Source organism: Vidua chalybeata, chromosome 22 (assembly GCF_026979565.1).
Source record: "Vidua chalybeata isolate OUT-0048 chromosome 22, bVidCha1 merged haplotype, whole genome shotgun sequence".
NCBI lineage: Eukaryota > Metazoa > Chordata > Aves > Passeriformes > Viduidae > Vidua > Vidua chalybeata.
The window spans coordinates 2546450-2573016 of NC_071551.1; the positions used below are offsets into that span (position 1 = coordinate 2546450).

Consider the following 26567-nt stretch of genomic DNA (forward strand, 5'->3'; position numbering starts at 1 on the left):
AGGAATGGATGGGATTTGCCCCGCTCTTCCTTCCCCTGTGGGTGGTGTCTGTGGATTTGGGGGGCTGCAAGAGACCCACGGAGGAGCTGGGGGGACCCTGAGAGGGGCTGGAGACCCCCTGGGAAATGGAGGGATCAGGGCGATGAGGAGGTACAGGGAGGACTGGGGGTGTCCCTGAGGGGGCTGTGGAGCCTCACAGAGGGGCTGAGGGTGGCAGAGGCAGAGAGGCACTGAGGGGGGAACTGAGGCACTGAGGAGAACTGGGGGGAATAGAGGAACTGGGGGGGGGGGGGGCAGGGTATTAAGGGAACTGGGAAGGGCTGGGACCTGGAGGGGGGCTGAGAAGATTTGGGGGGCTAAGGGAGTTCAGGGGGATCGAGGAGAACTGAGAGGGGCTGAAGAGAAATCAGGAATTCTGAGGAGCTTTGTGTGGTCTCAGGGGAAATGGAGGGGTGACAGCTTCTGAGGGCTGAGAGGAATTGGGAGCATGAGGAGCTTTTGGAGGGTCTGAGGGGAATCAGGTGGAAGAGTTTTAGGGGAGAGGAGGAGAACTGGGGGTCTGAGCAGATTTTGAGGAGTCTGAGGAGATCTGGGGAGGTGGGGACATTGAGGAGTCCTGGAGGTGCTGAGGGAACTGGGGGGGTTAGGAGATTTGGAGGGGCTGGAGGAGAATTAGGAGAATGGAAGGAACTGAAGGGATCTGGAGGATCTGAGATTTGGGGGGATCTGAGTGGAACTGGGAGTCTGGAGAGATCTGGGGGGTGTCTGAGATTTAGGGGATCTGAGTGAAACTGAGGGTCTAGGGGGACCTGGGCATTTGAGGATCTTTGGGTGGGCTAAGAGGATCTGGGGGGCTGAGGAGATTTGGAGACTCTGAGGAGATTTTGGGGGATTCTGAGGATATTTGGGGAGGTGAGGACACTGAGAAGTTCTGGAGGCAGTGAGGGAACCGTGCAGTTGAGATTTGAGGGATCTGAGACTTGGCAGGGTCAGAGGAGAACTGAGGAGATCCAGGGCATTGAGGAACTTTGGGTGGGCTGAGGAGAACTGGGGGTCTGAGGGAAAATGGGTGTCTGTGGAGATTTTGGGGGTACTGAGGTGAGCTAAGCAGGCTGAGATTTGAGTGGGCTGAGGAGATTTGAGGGTTGCAGAAATTTGGGTGAGCTGGTGATGCTTGAGGGAGTGGGGTGGGCTGAGGACCGGGGGGATCTGGGGGGTGAGGAGACTTGAGGCAGCTGAGGGAACCAGAGGGCTGAGGAGATTTGGGGGCCTGAGGGAACCAGGGAGCCCTGACAGGGCTGAGGGGACTTGGGGAGCTGAGGAGATTTGGGGAGCCCTGCCGAGGCCGAGGGGACTGGCCGGCTGAGGGGGATTTGGAGGTTGAGGGAACCGAGGAGCCCTGCTAGGGCTGAGGAGATTTGGGGGGCTGTGAACACCGAGGCGTTCTCCGGGGCCTGAGGGAATCAGGGGCTGCGGAGCTTTGGGGAGCCCTGCCGGGGCTGCGGGGAGCGGAGGAGCCTTGGGGGCCTGAGGGGGTTCGGGCCGCGGACGAGGTGTGGGGAGCCAAGAGGGCTTGCGGGGCTGCGGACACCGGGGACCCCTCCCGGGGCTGAGGGAACCGGGGCTGCGGAGCTTCGCGGAGCTCTCCTGCGGCTGCGGCGGTTTCGGGGGGCTGCGGGCCCCGGGGAGCCCTTCGGGCCGGGGTGCCCCAGCCCAGCTCAGCCCAGCCCGTCCCTGGGCGGGCGGTGGCGGCGGCGGGGCCGGGCGGGCCGGAGGCGGGGGCGGCGGCGGGGGGGCGGCGCGGGGCTCCATCTTCCTCCGTGCGGCGGAGCCGGCGGGACGGCGGGGCACCATGGCTGTCGGTATAGGAAGTGTCTTTTTTTTTTTACCTTCCCCCCCTCGCTTTATTTTTTTTTTTTTTTTTTATATCCCTCATCCCTCCCTTTCCACCCCCCCCCCCGTTCCCTCTCCAAAACACCTCAAAACCCCCCGAAACCCCGCTCACCCCGGGGGCGAGCGGGAAAAGAGGGACCTTCACACACTCCCCCCTCCCTCCCTCCCGCGCTGCTTTTTATTAATTTTTCATCTAAATCAATATTTTTTAAAAATTTCCCTCCTTTTTTCCCCCTCACCCCCCTTCCCCCTCCCCTCAGCCCTGCAGAACATGGCGTCCCCGTCCTAGCGTTTTAAAAATAAGCCGGGGCTGCCATTTTTGTTTGCCTTTTGTCTGCGAATTTTAATAAAAACGTCTGAGAATGTGGGAGAGGCGGCGGATGGAGGGGGGGGTGGGGGGAGCACCCAGCCGGGCCACCCCCCCTTCCCCAAACCCCCCCTTCCACCCCCATCCCCCGGCCTTTTTGTCTGGCAAACCTCCCCCCCCCCCGCAAATCCCCTCCCAGGTTGAGGATTTCAACTTCACTTAACCAAACTTCGCCTTTTTCCACCTCTTTTTTTTTCATTATTATCATTATTCCACCAACCCCCCTCCAAGCAGGAAGAAGAAGGAAAGAGAGAGAAAAAAGGGGGGAAAAGCGGGGGGGGGTGGACATCGAGGAAAATACCCATTTACCAGGATTTTCCCTTTTTCTTTCCCTCTGGATGGTCTAATGGAAAAGTTAATTGCAGCCAAACGTACCTATTTTTGTGGATGTTGCATGTTTGGGGGGGGGTTGCTTTTTTAATGCATTCTTGGCTTTTTTTCTGACTTTTTTTGCTTACAGGAGGTGGCAGAAGCAGCGCAGGGGCTGAATATTATCATTACCATCATCATAATCACCATTATTATAATTTTCACCATTTTAATTCCTTTTCTCCTTCCTCTTTTCCTCCTTTTCTTCGCTGTTTTCTGCATTAACTGGTTTTGTCTAGAAAAGTGGTCTCGCTGGCTGGAAGGTCTAATGGAGGGGGGAGATATTTTTTTCATGGCGTTTTTGGCAGGAATGCGGCAGCTTTAGCGAGGAACCCAAATTTCTGTGGCTGTGTCCCAGAGGTCTGTCTGTCCCTCTCCAACATATATTTAGCCATATACTATTTATACATCCATAATCTCCCGGCCACGTCGGGGGGCCTGGGGGTGGGGGGAGCTTAGAGCCGGCATGGCCACAGTGATGGATTTGAACCCAGGAATGATGAATTTGATGATTTTGATTTCTTTTTCTCCCCTCAAGGTTGGAGGATGCTCCTTGTTGGGTTATTTTCCCTCCCCAAGCCTGCGGTCCTTCGGATAGCAGCCGGGCTTTTTAACCTGGGGAGGATGGAGCAGGTGAAAGCGGCTTCGAGCCCGAGGCCTTTGAGATTATAAAGTGATATTTTAGCAGAGAGGTAAAAAAGTTTTTTAAGTCCCTCACGGCGTGCGATTTGCCGAGAGGCAGAGGGTCCAGGGCCAGGGGATGGATTTCACCCCCAATTTTCCAGCCAGCTCCCCATCCCTCAGCTTTCCCAACAGCTTGGGGATGAGCGGGGCTATAAAAAAAAACCCACTATTTTTTATTTTTGTTTTTGTTTTTTTTTTGGTTTTTTTTTTGTTTTGTTTTTATTTTCCTCTTTTTTTTTTTGTTGTTTTCTCTCTATTTTCAGGCAAAACCCCACGTTCCCACGGGTCGGGTAGGTCGGAGCCGCTTCGCTTTTGTTCCTCCGCTGTGGGATCTCGCGCGCCGGGGGCTGGCGGGGGGTTCGGGGTGTGTGAAGTTGTCCTCCTCCTTGTCCCCCCGTAGAAAAACGCCCCACGTGCAGCACCCGGTCTCAGCTAGAGCTGGAGATGGACGCGGATAAGGGGAAGCAACGCCAGTACTCGCAGAGGTGGGCATGATGGCTGGATCGAGGGGATCACAGGGAGAGGAAAAAAAAAACCCTGCTTTTATACATTTACGTTTTAAAATAGCATCTAATGTAATGGTGTGCATGCGTGTAATTATATGTGTGCTTATGGAAAGAATATATATATGCACACCAGAATCCAGGTATTATATATGTGTATATATATATTTCTATATAAGTGGGGGCATGGTATTTTTTTGGGGTATTTTGGGGGTGTGAGGGACTCTTTGCCTACCCCCTCTGCAGGGAGGGGACCCCGCTGCTGGCATATGTGTGACCCCTTGATATTTCTCTTTTAAGAAATGTGCCTTTATATGCATAAAATAATAACGTTCACCCTCAACCCCCCCCCCTTCTGCTTTTTCCCTTAAAAATGTGGATTTTCGGTCATTTGGCACGGTGTCAGGACAAGTGCATGTTGGATCCGGTGCTCTCACTCCCTCCTCAGGGTGATCCCCTGCCTGTGCCTCGGTTTCCCTGTGTGCTGTCACCCAGGAGTGACCCCCACCCTTGCTGCTGGGGGTGGGCAGTTGCCCCAGGCTGATTTGCGGTGCTGCCTTTGCCTTGCAGGGTGCCTGGCTGGTCTCTTTTTGGGGGGTGGGTGTATTTGAGGTCTGGGGGAGCAGGATCCCCCTCAGGCTGGGGAGTGGTGTGTTTTGTGGGGCATGTGTGCCCTGTGTCTGGTGTGTCACCCCATGGGCTCTGGGTCTCCGTGCGGGCTGTCCCCGTGTCCCCTCTGCTGGGTCACTGGACCCAAACTGTGGATTTGGGGTCACACCGCCTTGGCCCCCATCTTTTGGGAGTGTTGCCACCCTGGTCCCTGCTCCTCCACCCCCGAGTTGGGCACTGCGTGGGGGTCTCCGGCGTGGCTTTGCCTCCCCTCCCGCTTGCCACTGGTGCTTGGCTCCTCACCCTGCCCTGTGCACCCCTTTTCCTGCACAGGGACCCTCGGTCCAGGCTGGGGCTCATTTTGGGTTGGTTTTGCTGGAAACGCAGAAGGAGAAGCCCCAGCCCAGGGCCCTTCGGGGGGCGGAAGCCGGGGGTTTAATTGGTTCCATCTTGGGTGAATTCTTGCGGCGTGCAGGCCACCCCCTCCCCGAGCCACAGGGGGCTCGCCCGGCGTTCCTGCTTCGCAGCCATGCCTGCCTTCTGCCCCCTTCGCCTTGGGGTGAGTCCTTCCTGGATGAGGCCCGTCTGGGCAGGGAGGGATGTGCGTTCCCTGAGGATGGTGCCAGATGCTGGTTCCTACCCTGGTGGCTTTGGGATGCAAGTTTTGTGGATGGGCACTTGCTTTCCCTCCAAAACTCCTCCTGCTCCAGGTGAACCCCAGGGAAACTTGTTCTTAAGAGGGGACAGGGGCCATGGCTTTGTGTTCTGGGGGGGAAACTGAGGCATGGTGAAAAGCAGAGCTGGGCTCCCTGGCCCAGGGACCATCCCTGGTCTGGCCTGTGTTGGGAAGGACGCGCTGGGATTTGGGTGGGGAACGCGCAGGGTACATCCATCCCCCGGCTCGGTTCTCCCCAGTGCGCCGTCTCTGGCTGCCGCCGGCTTTCCTGCACTCGCCGCTTGGCATGGGGGGGGGGACCTCTGCCCTGATGCTCTTGCTGGGATACTTGTGGACACCAAACTTGGTGTCTTGCTTGGCCGAGGACACGTTTAGCTACCAAGTGCTTCTCTGATCACCCCAAATCCCTCCCCTCGCCTCCCAGACCCCCCACTTTCAGGCTGTACCAGGTTGGTGGTCGCTCGCCGGTCCCTGGGAGCTGCCCCTTTTCTCTCGGCGGTGGCGTGAAAAGAAATCTCTTGTTTCTTTTTATTTCAGCGAAGGCGAGACAGAGAGGGCTGCCAAGGTAGAGGCGTTCCCTAGAGAACTGTAGCTTGACTTAGCGGCAGTTGGGTAGGAAGTTGGAAGGCTCTAGTGAGCTCGTGCCCACCCGTGCCATCATCTACCTCCCATCAATCTGGAGCCTCAGCGACACGTCTCCCCAGGCAGCTGCGCCCACCTGGCTCCAGAGGCCACCCTGTGAGTACCAACCACCGCCGACCCCGACGGCCCCGGCACCGCCGCCCCCTCGCTGCCACTGCCCCCGCTCTCCCCTTGCCACCCCCAGCCCTGGCTTGCCGGCTTCTCCCGCTCTTCCCTCCCCGTGGGTGCGGAGGCCAGGAGGCTTTTGGTCTCTTTTTAGGGTGCTGCTGCTTCCCTCCTTGGCCCGGCTGAGCGGTGATGCTGGGTGCTGTGCTGTTCTGGGGAATTTGGGTTTCAGCCCATGGTTTTGGGGCTCTGTGCATCTTCCTGCTTGCTCTTCCCACATCCCTCTCCTCTGGCTGGGCTGCTTGGGTCTCCACCATGCTTTGGGCACCCACCTTGTCCCTGGGAACAGCCTTCAACAACCCCTCAGCAGCCAAATCTGGTGCCTGTGGAGGATGTCAGGGGCTCTTCCCACCATGGTTTGGACCACAGGACCCCATGCCACTGGAGATGTTACCCAAGAGATGCCTAGCCAAAAACTGGGGGGGGCACAGAGAGCCCTACCGCCCTCCCGTGCCCTGCAGAGCCGGGGGGAGACGTGCCGCAGCATTCCCTACCCTTCATAATTTCCATTTTAATGGATTTTCTTTTTTTTCCACCTTTGCTGCATGTCAGCTTCCATTTTTCATAGTTAGCTGAGAGTAGAGAAAAAGGGAGTTTTAATATATAGACGTTTTTTTTTTCCATCTGCCTTCTTCCCCCTCCCACTCCGTTTCCCAGCCCCAGAGAAGGGGACGCCGCTCCCGACGAAACACTGCACAATTTGTAACATTAAATCGGGACAGGAACAGGGATTTTTATAATTATTTTGGCAATGTCGACCATTTCTTCCCTCTTGTTCATCCAGCTCCGAGCGTGGTGGTTTTACAAATAATTTCTCATTTCTTTAGTAAGCCCTCCTCAGGTGGGGGTGGGGAAACACGTGATATTTATGCTTTTCTCCCCAAAATACCCTTTGTGCCTTTTCAGCCCCCTCCAGCTTTGCAGGAAGGATCCTGGGACTGATGTAGGGGTTGGTGCCGTGTCCTGGTGATGGTTTGGGGGCCATGCCGGTGGCTTTGATCCGTCTGGGTGCTGCTGCTGGCTCCGCTGGAGCCCGGCATGCTATCGGGACAGGGAGAAGGATGGACAGATGGACGGATGGGAAGGACAGAGGTCACAGGGCACCTGCTGAGATGGGGGATCAGCTCCAAAAAACCCTTTTCTAATCATAGCTCCAGTTTCCTGTTTTCCCACGGCTGCTCTGGGCTGGGGGATTGGTGCTGGGGCGCTTGGTCATGCCTAGGGGGCTCAGAGCCCTCCTGCCTGTGCTCCTGCTCCCTGCCTGCCTCTGTACAAGGGATTCCCTGCTGCCAGCTCTGCTTTTGTCCCTGGTTCCCGGTGTCCAGCCCCTCATGCTGGCACCGGCATCCCTCATCCCGTGCCCATCATCCCAAGAGATCTTATATATGTGTGTATATATATACACGCACACACACGTAGCCAGTGGGTAAATGCATGCTGTGGGCGGCCTGTGGGTACATATATAATTACACAAAATAGCTGGCAGCGGCTGCGTCCGTGTATGGGAAGGTGCATGTAACATCCCCAGCGAATTCCTGTTCTGTGGCATGGAGCGGGACTTTGCCTCTGCCTGGGCCACTGGGATCCGGACCTGCTATCACTTCAAAACCCTAAAATTCGGTGCTTGAGTAGTTGGGAGGTGACCTGGAGTGGTTCAAGACTGGGAAGGGGAATTCCCAAAGCCGATGCCTGGTTGGTGTCCTGGACAGTCTGTGGTGTTGAGGTCTGCCATGAGAAATTGCTCCCATTCCTTGATAGCCGGGAACACACCTCGTTCTCTGCCAAGCTGCTCCATAGCGCCAGGGGCAGGTGGTTCCTTCCTCCCTGCCTTGGTTTCCTCCCAAAATGGGCATGGTCCATCCCAAGCTTCTTCAGGCTGGGGTAGCTGCTGGCATATTACATTCTGGTGGGACTGGGATTCCCTTTCTCTGGGTGCTGCCCCCCTGCCTATGGGGAGCTCAGAGTGTATTTGAAACCTGGGGCAGCAAGTGGGAGGAGGAGGAAGAAGAGCATCATCCCCAAATCCTGCCACCCCCCAAGCTTTTGTGGATGTACTTTTCTGGAGGCATCACTCTAGTTTCTCCTGGAATCCTTGCCATGGCCTGGTTTATTTTGAAGCTCTGGCTTCCCTCTGGAAGCTTCTGAAGCTCTGGACCCCCTCCCATGCATCCCATGAGGATCCTATAGATGCTTACCCTCATGCCCCCGTAATGGGATTTGCCAGGGTGGTGATGCCTGGTGATGCTGGGCTGCTCTGCCAGGATCATCTTCTTGCTGCCCCCTTCCAGCTGTTTCCCATTACCCAGAGATGGATTTAGAACGAATTTTCCCAACACTTTCAAGCGTCTCCATAAATCTCCCAGCCCTGCTGGTTCCTGGTGTTCCTGTTGAGCCACTCCTGGGCGTCACAGGCACTTCACTTGGCTTTGGAGGTGTATTTTAGGGGGATTCAGCTGGGATTGCTGTTGAGTTCAATGTGCTACTGTGCTCGCCCTCTCCCACGGCAGCATCCCATCCACCTCTAATCCCTTCCTGGATGGGAGAAAGACTTCTAGAGCTTGAGAGACTTGGGGGTTTTCCTCAAATTTCAGCTTCCTTCTTTTTCAAATAATGTCCTAGTGCATTCACCAGTGTTTGTGGTCTTGGAGCATGCAGGTGCTTGGTGTCCCCCTAATCCTACAGGAGTGTTCATCTGGGAAGATGCTCAGGGGATTCCCCAGTCCTACCCCCCCTGCCAGCTCCCTGCCTTTGCTCAGAGTCTGGATCTTGCTTCTTGGGGGGGCGATGGTTTGTTTTGGGGGGTTCAAGGTGGAAGGGCAGGGGGATCATGTGGCAGCCAGTGATGTCCCATAACCGTGCCCCTCTCTCTCCCCAGGATGGCGGAGCCTCGCTTCAACAACCCCTACTTCTGGCCGCCCCCCCCCACCATGCCCAGCCAGGTAGGACCCCTGCCCCGGGATTTTGGGAGGAGGGAGGATGAATGGATGTGGAGAATGCTGAGGGGGAGGCTGGGAGTCCCAAGGATCCCAGTTCCTCTGCCCTCACCCACCTGTCTGCCTTCTCCCCCCCTCAGCTGGACAACCTGGTCCTGATCAACAAAATCAAGGAGCAGTTGATGGCGGAGAAGATCCGCCCTCCGCACCTGCCTCCCACCTCGGTGGCCTCGCAGCAGCCCCTTCTGGTGCCCCCCTCGCCTGCCGAGAGCAGCCAGTCCATCATGTCCCTGCCGAAGCTGCAGCAGGTGCCGGGGCTGCACCCCCAGGCCGTGCCCCAGCCTGACGTGGCCCTGCACGCCCGGCCGGCCACCAGCACCGTCACAGGTACGGCTGCTGGTCCTGCCAGTCTGCGGGGGCAGAGGGGGATGTGGCTCCCCTCAAAACCAATACTCTGTCACGTGGCCCACTAGGGTTGGGGCTGGCATCCCGTGCACCGGCCGTCAGCACCTCGGAATCCAGCCCGGGAACAGGGACCACCACCCCCTCGACCCCCACCTCCACCAGTCAGAGCCGCCTCATCGCCTCCTCGCCCACCCTAATCTCAGGAATCACCAGCCCCCCCCTCCTCGACTCCATCAAGACAATCCAGGGCCACGGCTTGCTGGGAGCGCCCAAGGCTGAGCGGGGCCGGAAAAAGATCAAGGCGGAGAACCCTTCAGGACCGCCGGTGCTGGTGGTGCCCTACCCCATCCTGGCCTCAGGGGAGACGGCCAAAGAGGGGAAGACATACAGGTAGGCACACCCCCGCCCGTTGTGGGGGCTGGGGGTGATGGCGGGGAGCCCCCCCACCCCAGCCCGGTCCCTGCGGGGTTCTCCCCCACACCCTCCAGGTGTAAGGTCTGCCCCTTGACGTTCTTCACCAAGTCGGAGATGCAGATCCACTCCAAGTCGCACACAGAGGCCAAGCCCCACAAGTGCCCCCACTGCTCCAAGTCCTTCGCCAATGCCTCCTACCTGGCCCAGCACCTGCGCATCCACCTGGGCGTCAAACCCTACCACTGCTCCTACTGTGAGAAGTCCTTCCGCCAGCTCTCCCACCTCCAGCAGCACACCCGGTGAGGGCCCCACTGAGGGGCTGGGGACACTTGTTCCTGCTGGCCAGGGAGGGGCACCCCACACCCACCAATCTCTCCTGACATCCCTTATGGCCCTGCTCTGCTTGTTGGTCCTGCTGTCATCATCTCCTTCATCATCATCCACTATCATCTCCCACACCTTCATAGTCTCCACCACACTCAACTCCCACTGTGCTCATAGATTCCCCCCCACACTGGCTGTCCCCATTGCCTTTGTCATCCCCACCACACTCATCATTTTCAGCACTTCCATGGACTCCTCCATGCTCATCATCTCCACTACCTTCATCACCCCCGCCATGCCAGTCTGACTCCACAGCCTTCATTATCCCCGACATTTCCACCACCTTCGTAGTATCCGGTACCTCCGTTGTCTCCACTACCTTCTTTCTGACCACATTCACCATTGCCACCGTGCTCATCATCTTCATTACCTTTATTGCCCCCACCATGCTCAGCCATCTCCACTATGCTTTTTCCCACCACTTTCTTCATCCCCACCATGCCCTCATGCACCCACCACCTTCAGCTGACCCCACTGTGGTCATCTGTCCATGCATGCCAGTCCATCTCCTCCTCACTCATCAGTGTCCAGCAGTGCCATCCTCTCCCAATCCCCATCTCTCAGCCCCATGTCTCCCCCCCTTCTCCCCTGTCACCTCCTGGGGCACAGATGTCGCTGTGTGCCACTCCAGTGTGACCCCATGGATGGGACTGGCACTGTCCCTGGTGGTGGAAGGGGAGGTGACAATGACCCAACGTGTGTCCCCAGAATCCACACCGGCGACAGACCCTACAAGTGCCCGCACCCCGGCTGCGAGAAGGCCTTCACCCAGCTCTCCAACCTCCAGGTCAGTGTGGGGGGACCCGGGGCAGGGGGCACAGGGTTGCCACGGTCCCCCCCTGACTCCCTTTGTCCCCTCAGTCCCACCAGCGCCAGCACAACAAGGATAAGCCCTACAAGTGCCCCAACTGCTACCGGGCGTACACGGACTCGGCCTCGCTGCAGATCCACCTGTCTGCGCACGCCATCAAGCACGCCAAGGCCTATTGCTGCAGCATGTGCGGCCGTGCCTACACCTCGGTGAGCACGGGGGATGCCCCAAAAGCTGCCCGCAGCCCCCGGCCCCCGCTCACCCCTGTGCCCCCCCGCAGGAGACCTATCTGATGAAGCACATGTCCAAACACACGGTGGTGGAGCACCTGGTCAGCCAGCACTCGCCGCAGCGGACGGAGTCACCCGGCATTCCCGTACGGATCTCCCTCATCTAAGCGGGGAGGGGACAGGACCCCCCCAGCACGAGGAGGAGGAAGAGGAGAAGGAGGAAGAGGAGGAGGAGGAGGAGGAGGACGAGACCCCCAGCGCCGCGGGCCGCGCCCGGGCCGTGCTCCTGCCCGGCTCCTGCAGGTTTGGTGACATCCAAAGACGGTTTCAGAGCACTTTGAATCTCTGCGGTTTGGTTTCTTTGGGGGGGCAGTGGGGTTGGGGGTGTCCCCCCTGCCAGGCCCTGCCCCCCCTTTTTGGATACAAATATATATATATATATTTATTGGCCAAGAACTTGGTGCTGCTAAAGACCAGAAATTCACCCCAAAAATGAACCGTGGATGGAGCAAAAAGCAGCTGGGGGAGGGGGAAAGTCCCACTACCCACCCCCCCCCCCACAGACTCTGGGCCCAAGCGCCTCCATTTGGGGTTGATTTTTAACCATTTTGGGGGTCTTTTGTGTTCTCTTGGGGTCCCTTTCGAGGGCGAAGCCGCAGGCAGAGCTGCGTCCCCCGGTGATGGCCCCCCCATTCCTCAGCCCCAGTTTTGGGGGGTTCGGGGGTCCCCCTGCTTTGCCTTGTGCCTGCCTGTACATACCCCCTGTATAGAGCCGGGGGGCACTGCCCCCAAACTCATCTATATTCTGTACTTTTTGGTTCATTTTGGATATTAACTGTGTTATTTTTTATACACTTTTTAAGCCTTAACTCAGCGTTTCTTTGGGGTTTTTTGTTGGGTTTTTTTTTCAGGGTGTTTTATTTACCTTTTATTAATTTTTAAGTCCTCTGTTATTTTTTACCCCCCTTATTATTTTTACCCCTGCCCCCTTATTTTTTACCCTCCCATTATTTCTCCCCTCAATGTTGTACGATATCAATATTGTAACCTTTTTTGTCAGCATGTTAATACTGTGTAAATATGCCTCTTATACACTTAGCCCCCACTTTTTTCTCCCCTTCCCCCAAATTTTGGGGCTTTTTTATTTTCCTCACTGCCCAGCCAGGCCAGGCCTCCCTAGAGCTAGTTGGTACCTTATTAAAAAAGGGAAAAAAAAAAAAAAAAAAAAGAGAAAAGAGAAGAAAATGGACAAAAAGTTGTCCCTCTCCCTGTTGTCACCACCCCCCCATCCTGCATTGTGGTTCCTGGAGAAGCTGGGCAGGCCATGGCCTCACAGTGTGGAAAAGGAATGAAACTCCCCCAGCCCAGCCCCTTTCCAAAAAAAGAGAATAAAAGAGAAAAAAAAAAAAAAAAAAAAAAAAAAAAAAAAAAAAAAAAAAAAAAACCCAGAACAGGAATTAATGAAACTGGGGGGGGGTTGTTTGGGGGGGAGGGCAAAGCTGGGGGGAGGGGACTCCCCTGTGGGGATGTCTGGGGACAGAGGTGGGGGCCTGGTCCCTGTGGGGCTGCAGGAGGGGGTGTGAAGCTGCGGGCCATCCTCAGCAGGTTGGCCCACAGAGTTGTCCCCAGAGTTTCCCTAGGGAGAGGGGTGGCACAGTGCTCCTGGTCCTGGTGGGGGGTATGAGTGACCCACTGCTGGGGACACCAGCTCTGGGGACAGTCCACTCTGGCCACCACTGCTGGGGACATTTCACTGTGGCCTGGAACTTCACCATAGCCACGAACTCTGGTGAGACCTCAGTGTGGCCACCAGCCCCAGGGAGAGCTCAGTCTGGGCACCCTCCAGGCACCTGTCACCACCTCTAGGGACACCTCATTGCAGCCACAGCTCTGGGGTCACCACACAGTAGCCACCAGCCTCAGGGACATGTCACAGTGGCTACCATCTCCAAGGATATGTCACCACCATGGCCACCAGCTTTGGGGACACCTCACTGCTGTGCTTATCAGCTCCTGGGACATGCTGCTACCAACATCAGTGCCTGGGCACCATGGCCATGTCACCAGCACAGCCACCAGCTCTGGGGACCCCTCAGCTCCAGGGATGTGTCACCCCCTCCCACCAGTGACATGCCACCACCTCCCCTCCTGTGCCCCTCCCCACCTCACCAGCTTTGGGACCCCGTGTCCCCCAGAGCACGGGCCTCAGTTTACATGAGAAGAAATTTGGGGATGGGAACTGAAGAAAACTGGGAGGATCCCAGTTTTTTTTTTTTTTTTCAGTGTTTATTAAAAACAAAAACAAAAAACAGGAAAAGGGGGGGTGGGACCATGTGTTTTTTTCAAATTTTTTTTTTCCTTTTCTTTTCTTAAAAAGATCGTGCTGGCTGAGGGGGCAGCGGGGGGGTCCTTACCTGCCTGGGGGAGGACCCCCACCACTGTCCTCTGCTAAGGTGCCCCCAAAAACAGCCCAGTGTGTGGGGGTGTGTGTGAATGGGGGGTGACGCCTCCTCCGCGCCCCCCACCTCTCCCTGACCCCCTTTGGGGGGGAAGTCCAAGCCTCCCTGGGGGCCCCAATCCCAGCTGGGGGAGGGAGCACACGTTAAGGCAACCGTCCTGCTTGGCTCTGCTGACCTGGGGGGGACACGGGGGGAACACGTGGGGACCCCCCCTCCCTGCTGGAGAAGGGGGGGCTCTAGAGCTACGGGCTATTTACACCCCCCGGGGGGGCAGGGGGGGGCGGGGTGTGCTCACAAGTGTCTTCCCCCCCTTACCCCCTCCCCGGGGCCGCGTGGGGGGGTCAGGGGTCCTGCGGGGCTCCCGGGAGGGTCAGGGGTCCCACGGGGGGGAAAGTGGGGTCCCGTGGCCCCCCCCCCTCAGGAGTCCTTGAGCATGTTGATGCGGGCGTAGATCTTGAGCGCAGGGCCCAGCTTGATGTTCATGGTGCTCATGAGATGATCCTCCTTGAGCAGCAGCAGCGCCTGCCCGTCGATCTCCTGCGCCCGGAACTCCTCCGCGATCTCCTGGCAGCCTATGGGGAGGGGCAGCATCAGCAAACCCTCTCAGAGCCCCACAAAATACACTGAGGGGCTTCTCTGTGCTTAAATCCCCTGAAAAATCTATTTAGGGAGTTACCATATGTAAATCCTCTCCTCCAATTATCCTTTAGGTTTATTTGTAAGCCCCCCTGCCCCCTCCAAAATATTAATGGGTTTGTGAGTAGAATCTCCCCTCCCCTAAAAATATTTATGGGGTTATCTGTGAGTAAATCATCCCCCAAAAATATATTTAAGGGACTATCTGTGTGTAAATCCTACTCAAAAATACATCTAGGGGGTTCTCTGTGAATAAATCTCTCCCCAGAACCACAATTTTGGGGTTATCCTTGAGTGAACACATCCTGAAGGGACATAAGTCTTCCCAAAACCACACTGCTGGGTATCTATGGGTAGATCCCTGTCCATCCCAGGACGTTCCTCACCTGGCAGCGAGCGGATGAACTCGTAAACGTCCTCCACGTTCCACTTGCTGGGCTCGCTGGGCAGGAAGCGGTGGCCGAGGCCGGGCAGGTCGCGGCCGTGCACGTCGGGCAGCTCCATGTCCCGAAGCTCCAGGTCCCGCTCTCCCTGCCGGCGCCGGGACGTGGAGGAGCTGGCAGAGATGGGCGACAGTGGCTCCTCGTAGCTGGAGTTGTCAGAGCAGCGGCTGGAATCCTCCTGGCTGTGGTTGAGCTGCAACGACGCCGTCACCGACCCCGCTGGGACAGACCCCGGGGGCTGCGGGGGCAGTGCTGGCCTCAGCACCTGCCCCACGTCCCCAAAACTCAGGGACAAACCCCAGGCTCAGCACCCACCCCACGTCCCCCCCACTGAGGCCAAAACCCGGCCTCAGTGCCCACGTCCCCATAACTGGGGGTAAATCCTGCGCTGAGTGCCCACCCTGTGCCCTCAAAATTTAGGGACAAACCCAAGGCTTGGAGACCACCCCCCATTCCCAAAACTGGGAACAAATTCCAGCCCCGAGGCCGAACCCAGCCGGGGACAGACCCTGGCCTCAGTGCTCACCCATATCCCCCAGCTGGGATAAGCTGCTGTCCCCCCTCACCTGTTTCTTGCTGTCCTTGCTCAGGGGGGGCAGGGTCCCTTTGCAGCTGCGGCGCCGCCCGTGGGGGGGCCCTCCTGCTGGTTTCTGGAGTTTGCTGCGATCTGGGTGGAACAAGCCCACCCTCTTCGTGCAGCCCACATTGTACCTGCACGGAGCCATGGGTCACGAAGGGGCCCCCACTCCACCGGGGGAATTTTGGGGATACCTCTGCCCCACCGAAGAAGAGGGAAAGGGTGGATATTTTGGGGTTACCCCTCCCACGCTGAATGGATTTTCAGGTTACCTTTATCCTGACAGGTGGATTTCTAGGGTTACTCTACTCTTGTCAAGGGGATTTTGGGGTTACTCCCACCACCCCAGGTGGATTTTTGGGGTTACCTCTACTCCATCAAGTAGGTTTTTGGGGTACCTCTACTCCACTGAAGAGGGTCCAGATGGGTTTTGGTCTTACATTTGCTCTGTCAGGTGGGTTTTGGGGTGTTACGTTTGCTCTGTCAGGTGGGTTTTGGGGTTACCTCTACCTTGCTTGGCAGGATTTTGGGGTTACCTCTACCCCACCACAGAGGGATGGCAAGGGTTTTGGGGTTACCTGTACCCCACCAAGGAGGGGATGGGTGGGCTTTAGGGGTTACCTCTTGGCACAGGCCATGGAGCAGAAGCGCTTGGAGCGCTTGAACTTGTAGGCGAAGTCAACGCGGCCACAGAGCTCACACTTCAACTTGGGGGGGTTCCCCTCCTCTTTGGATTCTGGGGGGCGTGGAGGGACACCCAGAGAGAGAAACCAGCCAGCTCAGCCGAGGGACTCCGGGGGAAATCCCGGGGGGCTCCCAGGGGGCTGGGCGGGTCGGGGGCCCGGGCGCTACCTTGCAGGTACGGCTCCTCCATGTCCGAGTCGGTGGTGGTGGTGTTGTCCTGTGGTGGGAGCTTGTCCGGCAGCAGCTCCTGCGCATACTGCTTGTGCAGGGCCCCCACCAGCAGCGAGGAGCGGCCCACCTGTGCAACACACCTGGCTGCACCCGTGCCCCAGCGCCACGCGGGCTCCTTCCTGTGGCCGTGGGGCTGCCAGGGCCCATCCCAACCCCCACATCCAGGGATGAGGGTAAGGAGAGGGGGATGTGTTACAGGTACAGCTCTGCACCTTCCGGGGTGATGGTGACAAGGGTGTGGATTTGGGGTCCAACTATTCTTTGAGTGACCCATTCCTGACCCCTCAAATCCAGGAGATAGGATAAGGAAAGGAGGATACCTTACCAGGAATGATTCTACCCCTTCCCAGATACTGAAGTGCTCAATAACAAGGGCAAGGGTTTGGGGGTTCATAATTGTCAAAATGACCCACTCCCAACCCCCCGAATCCCAAAGCCCCCTTCCCAATCCCTCGGCTCCAGGAAGGACAACAGGTATGTTACCGGGAACAGTTCTGCCTCTTCCCAGATGATGGAAATCCTCAATAACATGGGTGAGGATTTGGGGGCTCACGACTGTCTGGACATACCACTCCCAACCCCCAAATGCAGGAGCCCTCTTCCCAATTTCCCACATCCAGGAACAAGGACAGGTAGAGGGGGATACATTACTGGGAACGGCTCAGCCCCTTCCTGCACAGTAAGGAACTCAAAAATGTGAAGATTTGGGGGTTCACAGTGGAGTGGATGCCCCAAATCCAGAAGCAAGGATAGGGAGAGAGGAATGCATTACCAGGAATGGTTCTGCCCCTTCCTGGACAATGAATTGCTGAATAACACGTGTAACATTTGGGGGTTCACAATTGTCTGGGTGCCTCACTCCCAGCCCCCTCCCACACACACACAAATCCAGGGATAAGGACATGGAGTGCTGGATACGTTACCAGGAACGGCTCAGTCCCTTCCTGAATGATGAAAAACTCAGTAATGTGGGGGAAGATTTGGGGGCTCACAGAGGTCTGGATGCCCATTCCCTACATCTCTCTGTCCCAGAAACAGGGGTAGGGAGGTGGGGATACCATACTAGAACATTTTTGCCCTATTCTCAGTCATGACACTCTCAACACATGGGTGGAGGATTTGGGGGGGGGGGGTCATGATTGTTTGGATGCCCCATTCCCAAAACCCCCAAATTCAGGGATACAGATGCAGAGAGAGATACATTACTGGGAATGCTTCTGCCCCTTCCTGGATGACGTCCTCGATGATATCAGTGAGGACTTGGAGCTTCACGATGGTGGGTGCTCCATTCCCAACCCCCCCAAATCCAGCAACAAGGGTAGGGACATCGGGATACATTACTGGGAAGGGCTCAGCCCCTTCCCGAATGGGAAAACACCCAATAACGTGGAGCGATGCAGAGCCCCCAGTCACGGGATAAAGCCACAGACTGCGGGACACGGGACCGGGCACAGCTCGGCCCCTTCCCGGATGACGAAGCAGGGGACGATTTGGGGGCTCAAGCCCGACCGTGCGCCGCATTCCCAAACCCCCGAGCCTTCCCACCGCCCCCAAGCCCGGCCCTGGCGGAGCGGGATACGTTACCGGGAAGGGCTCGGCGCCCTCCTGGATGACGAAGCCCTCGATGACGTGCGTGAGGATCTGGGGTTTCACGATGGCCTGGGGCGGTTTGTTCTCACCATTGTGGGGGGCGGCGCCGGCGACGGTGGCGGCAGCGCTGCCGGAGCCCGAGGTCATCCCGGGAATGCGGGGCTGCGCATGGAGGCGCTCGGGGGGCTCTGGGGACAGCGGGGGACACGCGGGGTGAGGGGCGGGCGCTGACGCCGCGCTGACGCGGGGCCGCGATTTCCATACAGCTGGAACGGGGAGCAGCTGCTGCCGCTCCCAGCGCCGCCCAGGGAGCCCCGAGCCGCCCCCGAGGGGCTGCGGAAGGGGTTAAAGGGCCCCTAAAACAACCGCAGGGGTCCGGACACACCCGAGAGCCCAGGAAGGAGCAGTAAAGCCTCAGTGCGCCGCTGTAAGGCACCAGTAAGGCCCCGTACAGCCCCACCAGGGCTCGGTCCCCGCCGGAAAGCCCCGATCGCCCCCAGAAAGGGCCTAGCAAGGCTCGATCAAACCCGGAAAGCCCCGACCTCCCCCAGCAAAGCCCAGTGCGAGCCCAGAAAGGCCCGAACGGCCGCACTAAGGCCCCAGCGCGTCCCGTTAGCGCCGCAGCAGGGCCCGATCTGCGCCCCGAAGGGCCCCGTAAGGCCCGGTACACTCCGGCGGAGCCGCAGCACAGCCCAGCGGGGCCCGATGGCCCCGGCCCAGCCCGCCCCGGCTCCTCTCCCCGCGAGGCCGCCCCGGCCCGGCGGGCCCCTGGGGCCGCGCAGGCCCCGGCAACCCCATCACCTTTGTCCGGCGGCGGCGGCGGCTACCGCTGCCCCCGCCCCTCCCTCGCCCGGGCCGCGGGGCCGGACCGGGGCCGGGGGCGGATGCGGAAGTGAGGTCAGAGCCGCTGCCACCGCCGCCCCGGGCCGGGCCTGGCCCCCGCGGTCGGCGCTCACTTACCGGGCGCTCAGGGGGTCGGGGGGGCCATGGCGGGGGGCCCGGGCCGGGGCTGCGGCGGGAGCGGCGCCGGGAGCGGGGCCAGGGCCGAGCGGGGACAAAGGCGGCGGCGGGGGCGGGGCCTGCCGCGGACACGCCCCCGCGCCACCATTGGCGGGCGCTGCCGCCGCGCGCGCCCGGAGCCCCGGACACGCCCTCCCCGCAAGACCCCGCCCCCCGCCGGCGGGGCCGCAGTCTCGCTCCGCGAGGGGCGGGACTGCACGGCCGTGACCACGCCCCCCGCCCCGCTTGCACACCCCCCCCACGCAGCCGGGGCGGAGCCTCCAGATGTGGCCACGCCTCCCCAGCCCGCGCGCCAGAGCCGCGCCTGCAGAAAGGGGCGTGGCCACGGCCCCGCCCCTCGGGTGCCCTCCGTGTGTGAGACCGAGGCGCCCGCGCGCCCCCTGGCGGCAGCGGCGGGCGCCGCAGGCGGCCCGCAGCCCCGTGGCGAGCGCGGCCGCGCCGCGGGCACGGCGGGGCTGAGGGCGCTGCCCGGCCCTGCGGCCCCCTGCCGCGGGGCCTGGGGGTGCGCCACCCCACGAGTGGGTGCCTGTGGGAGCGGGGCGGGGGCTTACCGTGCGTGAGGGGCCGCTCGCCCTCGGGGGTGTCGGGGCCCGGGGGGGCGGCGGGCGGTGAGAGGGCGGGGGGCTGCGGCGGGGCGGCAGGCGGGCTCTCGGCGCTCCTCGGCACGGGCAGCGGGTCCCGGCGGGCGCCCTCGGGGACCCCGAGGGACGGCTGTGGTGGCAGGGACACGCGTGGGGCAGGGTCAGGTGTGCACACGCGCGTGCGGGGCTCAGGTGCGTGTGCAGGTGGCGCAGGGGCATGCACCTGCACGACTGGAGTGTGCACACCTGTGCAGGGGTCACACACAGGCATGTGCCTAGAGCGGGCATGCACATGCACACAGGTGTGTCGCAGTCGGGCACGTGTGTCCAGACACACCTGATCTGGCATGCACATTTGTACATGTGTGCAAGGAGCCTGTACACACCCCCACAAACACACATGTGCATGGGTCTGGCGTGAGTGTGACACACATGCACAGGCCAGACACGCGTGGATCAAGCACATGTGCACACACACAGGTCAGGCAAGCACGCCTGCAGTCACGTGCATGGACCTGGAGTGAGTACGCACACACATGCAGCGAGCAGACACATATGCACACATGCATGTGCATGCATCTGGCAAAGCCGTGCACACACACACGTGCATGGGTCCAGTACACACATGCATGGTCAGACATACAAGCTCAAACACATGTGCACACACACACACACACATCAGCCACATGCTCTCCATGCCACAGGACCAGGTACACACAGCCACATAAGTGCCATGGATGGAGCAAACCTGTGCGCACAGGCGTGCATGGAACAGGTGCACACACGCAGTGTGGCTCAAGCGTGCACACATCTGCAGAATGACGTGACAACTGCGCCCCCGTGCACATTTCAGGAACACGCACGTGTGCGGGGACTGTGCACTCGCACACTCACACGCGTGTGCACACAGCTGACTCCCCAACATCCCCCACTCCCACTCAGCGCCCACATTCCTCTCTCCCTCCCCTGAGCTCCCCCCACCAAAGGGCTTGGGGGCCCCTCACCATGAGGGTTTGGGGGGAGTTTGGTGGGAGGCTTGGGAAGGCTTTGCGGGATGTTTGGGGGCCCCTCATGATGAAGGTGTGGGGGGAGGTCTGGGGACCCCTCACCGTGGGGCCGGTGGGCTGCAGCTGCAGGATGACAGCCGAGGCGTGCTGGAACTTGCGGGGGGCAGCGTGGCAGCCAGGGTGCCCGTTGGGGGGGCCACCCTCACCCCCTGCTCCCTGAGGGACCCCTGTTTTGGGCTGGGGGCCCGGGCTGGGGCTGGCAGGGGGCAGGGGCTGGAGCTGGGGGGTTGTGGGAGGGCCCGAGGGAGGCTGCCCACGGGGGCCCAGCTGCTGCTGCTGCTGCTGGATGACGAACTGCTGCTGCTGCTGCTGCTGCGGTGGCTGCGGCTGCATCGGCTTCGGCGGCTGCTGCAGGAACTGGGGGGGCTGCAGCGGGGCATAGGCTGGAGGGACAGCAATGGGGACAGAGATCCCCCCTCATCACCAGCACCTCAGCCCCACAGGACCCACCCCCAGCAGCCCCCTCCAGGAGGCTGCTGCTCACTCTGTATCTGTTCCCTCTGGTGCCCTCGCACAATCAGCTTTGCCAGCTCCTGCTGCTGGTGTGGGAAGCTGCACTCAGGCTGTCCCGGGGCGGGTGGTCCCCACTTTTGGGAGCCACGCCAGTGCAGCACCCCAGGCTCCAGCACTCCATGGAGTCCCCTGGCTTACACCCTCACTGCCCCAGCCCCCTGCACCCCACAGGACCCTGGGATCCTATGGGTGCTGAGACCCTCCCGAGCAGGGCCCCTGCCAGTGAGGGGATGGACCCACAAGGTCCCAAATACAGGCAGGTGACAACGTACAGGACACACCAGTGTGGGCCATCACTAGGTTTCAGAGTGAACAGCCCGTGACTCCCCCAGCACCCAGGGGTGTCCCCCGCCCCGGAGCAGCCCCTTACCTGGGGTGACGAGCGGGTGGGTGGCAGCGGGGGCGGTGGTGCGGGCCAGGGCATGGGTGCGGCCCTCGTGCCCCTCGGCCTTTTTGAGGTGCTCGGCGGGGGGGTCGGGCGGGGGCCCCCGGGGGGGGCCAGCCCGGGGAGGGGCACCCCCGGGGGGCTTCATGGCCAGGGCAGGGAGGTGGGGGCCGGCGGGGCGCAGGGCCAGGCTGTGCACCTGCAACGGCAGCGGGTCAGGGGTGCCAGGGCAGATTTTGTGGGGCTGGCAGGGGTGGGGAGACTCACCTGAGGGGTGGTGGGTGGTGGGGCAGGTGGCGGGGCCGGTGCCGGGGCCGGCGCGGGGCTCTCGGGCCGGACAGCGCTGACGGGGCCCGTGGGTGTGAAGATGAGCTGGGGACAGGGAGAGTGGGTGCACGGCTCACCATGTCAGGGGTGGCACACCCTGTGTGTCCCTCCTCTGTGTCCCTACAGGGTGGCACATGGGTATCTCTCTATCTATGTAGGGTAGGAACAGGCACGCCCAGTGTGGGGGAGGGCACCCTATAGGGTCCCAACACCCCCCCAAAAGGCAAAGAGCGCCTGCTTGGGTACTCCCAATGGGGCTCTGGCTGCCCTGTGGGCTCTGGGCATCCCCAGTGGGATGGTGTTCACCCTATATGGGGGCTGGGTTCCCTCAGCTGAGTGAAGGCACCTCATGAAGTCTACACACCTGACAGCAGGGTGATAGGCCCCCTGTGGGGTCCTCGGAGCCCCAGGAGGGTGGGGGATGCCCTGCAGGCTCTGGGCACCCTATGGATTCCCCACGGGTCCCAGGCATGCCACGCAGAGCAATGAGCACCCCTAGTGTCATAGCATGGCCATGGGCACTCTGTGGGTCCCGGTTACCCCACAACAGGATGATGGGCACCCTAATGGTCCTGGGCACCCCATCAGGATGCTGAGGCATGCCATGTTGCAGCCCCACCCTTACCATCTGTGCCCGCAGGTACATCTGGGCCTGGCTGGCGGTGAGGGCGGGTGAGGCAGTGTTACCCAGCAGCACAGCCTGCTGAGCAATGCCCGACGCCCCGGGCCCCACGCTCTGCGCCCGGTTCAGCAGCTGTGCCGCCGCCGGCGACGTCGCCAGGTTGATCTGGAATGGGGCACCAGGAGAAGGTCGGGGTGCTGCCACAGGTGGGCACGGGCGGGGTGGGTGGGTGCCGAGAGGCTGAGGGACTCACCGTGGGCTGCTGTGCCGGGGCCGGCTGGGTGCCATTGCCCCCCGAGGAGCTGCTTTGCCGGTTCGCCGCCAGGCTCGCCTTGGGGGAAAGCCGAAGGTGAGGGGTGTGCCAGCCCCGAGCGACCCCCCGTGCCCGCGGGGTGCCCATACCTGCTGGACAGCGGCCAGGCTCTGGAGCTGGGCGCTGGTGAGGTGCTGCTGCTGGAGCGCGGCCGTCTGCAGCATGAGGTGCTGCTGCTGTGCCGCGTACATCTGCTGCAGGTACTGCGCCGCCGTGTTGGGCTGCCGATGCAGCGCCTGCTGGATCACCTTTGAGGAGGAAATGTGGCCCCGGGCTGCGCCACGACCCCCCCAGTGGCCCCCAAGCCTCGAGTGCCCCCCAGCCCCATACCTGCACGGTCTGGCGGTCGGGGATGCCGCTGTAGACGGAGATCTGGGGCCCGGGCGGGCGCGTGGCCGCGGTGCTGGCGGGCGTTGGGGCTGTGCCACCGGCGCTGCTGGCAGGAGCTGGAGCTGGGAGCTGCTCATTCTCCATGGCGGGGCCGGGGCGGGATGGTGGAAGTGGGTCAGACTAGAGCTGGGGAGGAGTAACAGAGTGAGAGGGTATCCATCGTGTCCAGACAAGGAACAGGGGGCTGGAATCACAGAGGAGGAGGAAGAATGATGGGAGACCCTGTGGCTCATCCTCCTCCACTAAAGTGGGGGTCTGCACCTCAGGGAAAATGGGGAAAGGGAGTATGGACAGGAGGACGGACAGAGCAGAGGGAAGGAAAGGACAGGAGGAAGGGTGGACAGAGGGAGGGCTGGAAGGCAGAGAGGTGGAGGTGAGGAGGTAGGGATGGATAGAAGGATGGACTGGAGGAAGAGACAGACAAAAGGAAATGAGGAACGGAGGGAAGTAGGAAAGAGATGGATGGAGAGAATGAAATGAGGGAAGAGGAGGAAGGAAAGAGAGAAACCAAGGGAGTTATGGAACTAGGAAAGGGTAGACGTAAGGACAGGTGGAAGCACTGTCCATTTGCCTTTCCATTTGCCGGAAAGGGATGAAGGATGGAAGGACAGAGAGAAAGACAAACAGGAGAAGGAAAGAGATGGACAGAAGGATGGATAGAAAGGGAGGGACAAATGGAAGGGTGGATGGGCAGAAAGGAAAATGGATGGGAGGAGGGAGGGAAAAAAGGATGGACATAAGGACAGATAGAAGTAAGTAAGGAAGAAGAGACAAGAAGGGCAGGAAAGACAGAAGGAAGGAGAGGTCAAGGATGGAAGGAAGGATGGAGAAGAGGACAGACAATAAACAACAGACAGAAGGAATGGCTCTAAGAATGGAAGGAAGGAATGATGGATGGATATAAAGATGGACAGAATGAGGAAAGAATCCAAGGATAGAAGGAAATGCTGAAAAAAAGCAGGACAGTGAGGGACCAAAGGATGGAGGGAAGAAAAGACCAGACAGGAGGGAGGAAGTATGGACAGATGAAAAGACACAAAAGGGAGGAAGGGATGGCAGAAAGGCTGGATGGACATAGGAGAGGGATGCAGGGATGCAAGGAAGAATGGACAGAGGAAACGGATGAGGGCAAAGGCAGACGGAAGGAAGAAGAGGGACGAACGGATGGCAGGAGGGGGATGGACAGCATGACAGAATTACAGGAGGAGGATGGGGACGGTGCTGTGGGGGCCAGAGAGGGGGTTTGTGGGTGGCACCTCTGTCACCACGGCCACTGTGGTGGCCATGAGGCTCCATGGTCACCGACAGCCACCGCGCTCCACCCGTGTCACCCGTTTGAACCCCTGTGGTGCCACTACAGCAGGACCAGGGACAACAGTGTGGGACACTGAAGACTATGGCCAGCAGCCACTGAGGGTGGCCTTGGTCACCATGCCACACCAGGCCATCCCAGCCTGGCACATGAGGGCCGTGGCAGCAGCGATGCCCTGGCCTTGTGCAGCCCATGGGGCTTTGTCCCCTGAGGTGCCGCTGTCGCAAAGCACAGGGTGGGACATCCACGTGTTCATGTGGCCTGTGACACTCCCCACCCTCCGGTCTGCATCCATGGCACGCCTTCAGCATCAGCTGGAGAGGCTTCAGGCAGCACTTTTCCCACCAAACAGCCACAGACCTGTTTTTTCTGCTCTGGTGGCATCGAGTTGACACGGGGTCACCGCAGTGACTGACACAGAGGGATCACACCAGGCCCATCTGGAGTCAGTCCTCCAGGGGTGGGCAAAGCCCAGGAAGCCCCTCACAGCTCCCACCCATTGTGGGTCCAAGCCTCCTGTCCTCACCCACACCAAACCCCACCAGGGAATCTGGGGTGTCACATGGGGATACCACACTTTTGACCCAGAGGACAAACCCCCAAACCATTACACCAACCCAAAATAACAAAAAAGGGAAGATTCTGAGTAGTGCTGGGACCCACTGGGGTGGGGGAACGTGGGGGGTCCCACAGCCAGGACAGGAAGAGCTGGAATTCCCTGAGCTGAGCCCAAAATGGAGGTGGCAAACGATGAGGGGGTAGGGAAATCTTGGAGGAATGGCCTGGAATAGGCATACAGACAGGTTGTGGGGGCAATATGGGATATAGAGGGGGAAGATGGGAGAGGAAGGAGCAGTATGGAGCAATATGGGGGGAATAATATGGGGCATCAAAATAAGGGGGGATGCAAGGTGCTGGTGAAGAGTGGGATATGGTGGGAAGGTGGGATAGAAAAGAGTGGGGTCAGATAAAAGAGTAGGGATTGGAAAATGATGATGGGGTGGGAATAATAATAAGAGGGAGTAAAAGCAGAGGAGGGGGTGGAAGATAATGGGAAAGAGGGGAAAATACTAATCATGGTGTTGGATAGAAGTGAGGGAGGTCAGATAAAACACTGGGGGGTCAGATACAATATAGGGGGTCAGAGGTAACAGCAAACACTGGAATATGACTGGGGGTGAGCAAAAATAACAATAAAGGGGTGCAGGATAGGGAGCAGCAGAATATGACATAGGGAATGGTAAGTGGGTGCAAAATAAGAGGGAGAATGCAAGATCCTGGTGAGGGGTGGAAAACACTGGGGGGGGGTGGGACAGAAAAGCGGGGGTCAGATTTAATAAAGGGGGAGTCAGGTAAAACAGTAGGGACTGGAACATGAAAGTAGGGGCTGGGAATAACACTAACAGTGCAAAATCAGAAAAGGGGGTGGAAGATGGGGAGTGGGATATGATGGTGAGGGGTGGGATAAAAGACAAGGGGGTCAGATATAGTATAGGGGGCCAGAGATAACACGGGGGCACTGGAATATGATGGTGGGCGGTGGGTGGTAATAATAATAATAATAATAATAATAATAATAATAATAATAATAATAATAATAGTGGAGTCCAGAACCAGAGAAGGGCGCGCAGGAGAAAGGGAAGGAGGGGAGACACGGATAGGGGTGGGAAATGGGGGCCCCACGGGGGGCGGGGAGCGGCGGGGACCACGGCCCCGGGTGGGGAAACTGAGGCACGGCGGGTGCGCATGCGCGGCCCCCCCTCCCCTCAGCCCCTACCCCCCCCCCCCCCCGGCCCAGACAAAGCCGCCGGGGCCCGGTAGCGGCGGCACGCGCGGTACCTGCGGGCCGGGCCGGGCGAGGCAGAGGCGGCGGGCGGGCTGTGCCATGGCCCGGGGGGCGCCGGGGGGTCCCGGAGCGGGGGGCGCGGGGGTCCCGGCGGGGCCGGGCCGGGCCCGCTCCCTCCTCCCTCCCTCAGGCGGCGGCGCGGCGGCGGCGCGAGGCCATCGCTCATTTGCATTCCTGCGCGCGTCACGTGGGGCCGCCCGGCCAATCGCCGCCCCGCCCGCCCCGCGTGCCCCGCCCACCGCGCCGCGCGCCCGCTGCTCGCGCTCGCCATGGCAACCCCGGGCGGGGGGGGGGGCGGTGAGCGGGGTCGCCATGGCAACGGAGAGAGGAGGGGGGGGCGCGGATGGGCCCGAGGGGAGGCGGCCGGGGCCAGCGTGGCGAGGAGGCGGGGGGCGGCGGAGAGCCGGCCGTCGGTGATTCCAGGAGTCGTCCCGGGGCTGCCCAGGGTCAGGCCCAGCGGGATGCTGCGGCCTGGGGATGGTGGCA

General features: G+C 60.0%; 2 protein-coding genes across 14 annotated transcripts; one reads left to right on the forward strand and one right to left on the reverse strand.

Annotated features, from left to right (window-relative positions):
- The first annotated feature begins 1818 nt into the window (after nt 1–1818).
- Nucleotides 1819–12177, forward strand: ZNF362 (zinc finger protein 362). 6 transcript variants are annotated; one of them, XM_053963049.1, is made up of 9 exons: nt 1819–1862; nt 3714–3798; nt 8784–8847; nt 8982–9228; nt 9315–9636; nt 9735–9959; nt 10753–10831; nt 10906–11064; nt 11136–12177. In XM_053963049.1, the coding sequence occupies exons 1-9, from the start codon at nt 1853–1855 to the stop codon at nt 11250–11252; spliced, it is 1308 nt and encodes a 435-aa protein (XP_053819024.1). In that variant the 5' UTR covers nt 1819–1852; the 3' UTR covers nt 11253–12177. The 6 variants fall into 6 exon arrangements, with proteins under 6 accessions (XP_053819024.1, XP_053819025.1, XP_053819022.1 ...); XM_053963050.1 differs by having other exon boundaries at nt 1844–1858; XM_053963047.1 differs by lacking the exon at nt 1819–1862 and adding an exon at nt 1971–3603 and having other exon boundaries at nt 9769–9959; nt 11136–11238.
- A 1156-nt stretch (nt 12178–13333) lies between these two features.
- On the reverse strand, nt 13334–26183 carry PHC2 (polyhomeotic homolog 2). Of its 8 annotated transcripts, none has more exons than XM_053962909.1 (15): nt 26075–26183; nt 22864–23049; nt 22623–22769; nt 22474–22551; nt 22224–22385; nt 21539–21643; nt 21257–21470; nt 20416–20756; nt 19277–19436; nt 17700–17893; nt 16053–16182; nt 15822–15936; nt 15190–15334; nt 14567–14861; nt 13334–14116 (listed from the first exon to the last, which is right to left on the reverse strand). In XM_053962909.1, exons 2-15 carry the CDS (start codon nt 23005–23007, stop codon nt 13962–13964), a joined length of 2385 nt encoding a protein of 794 aa, XP_053818884.1. In that variant the 5' UTR covers nt 23008–23049; nt 26075–26183; the 3' UTR covers nt 13334–13961. The 8 variants fall into 8 exon arrangements, with proteins under 8 accessions (XP_053818884.1, XP_053818885.1, XP_053818883.1 ...); XM_053962910.1 differs by having other exon boundaries at nt 14567–14816; nt 22623–22781; XM_053962908.1 differs by having other exon boundaries at nt 22623–22781.
- Nucleotides 26184–26567: the final 384 nt, after the last annotated feature.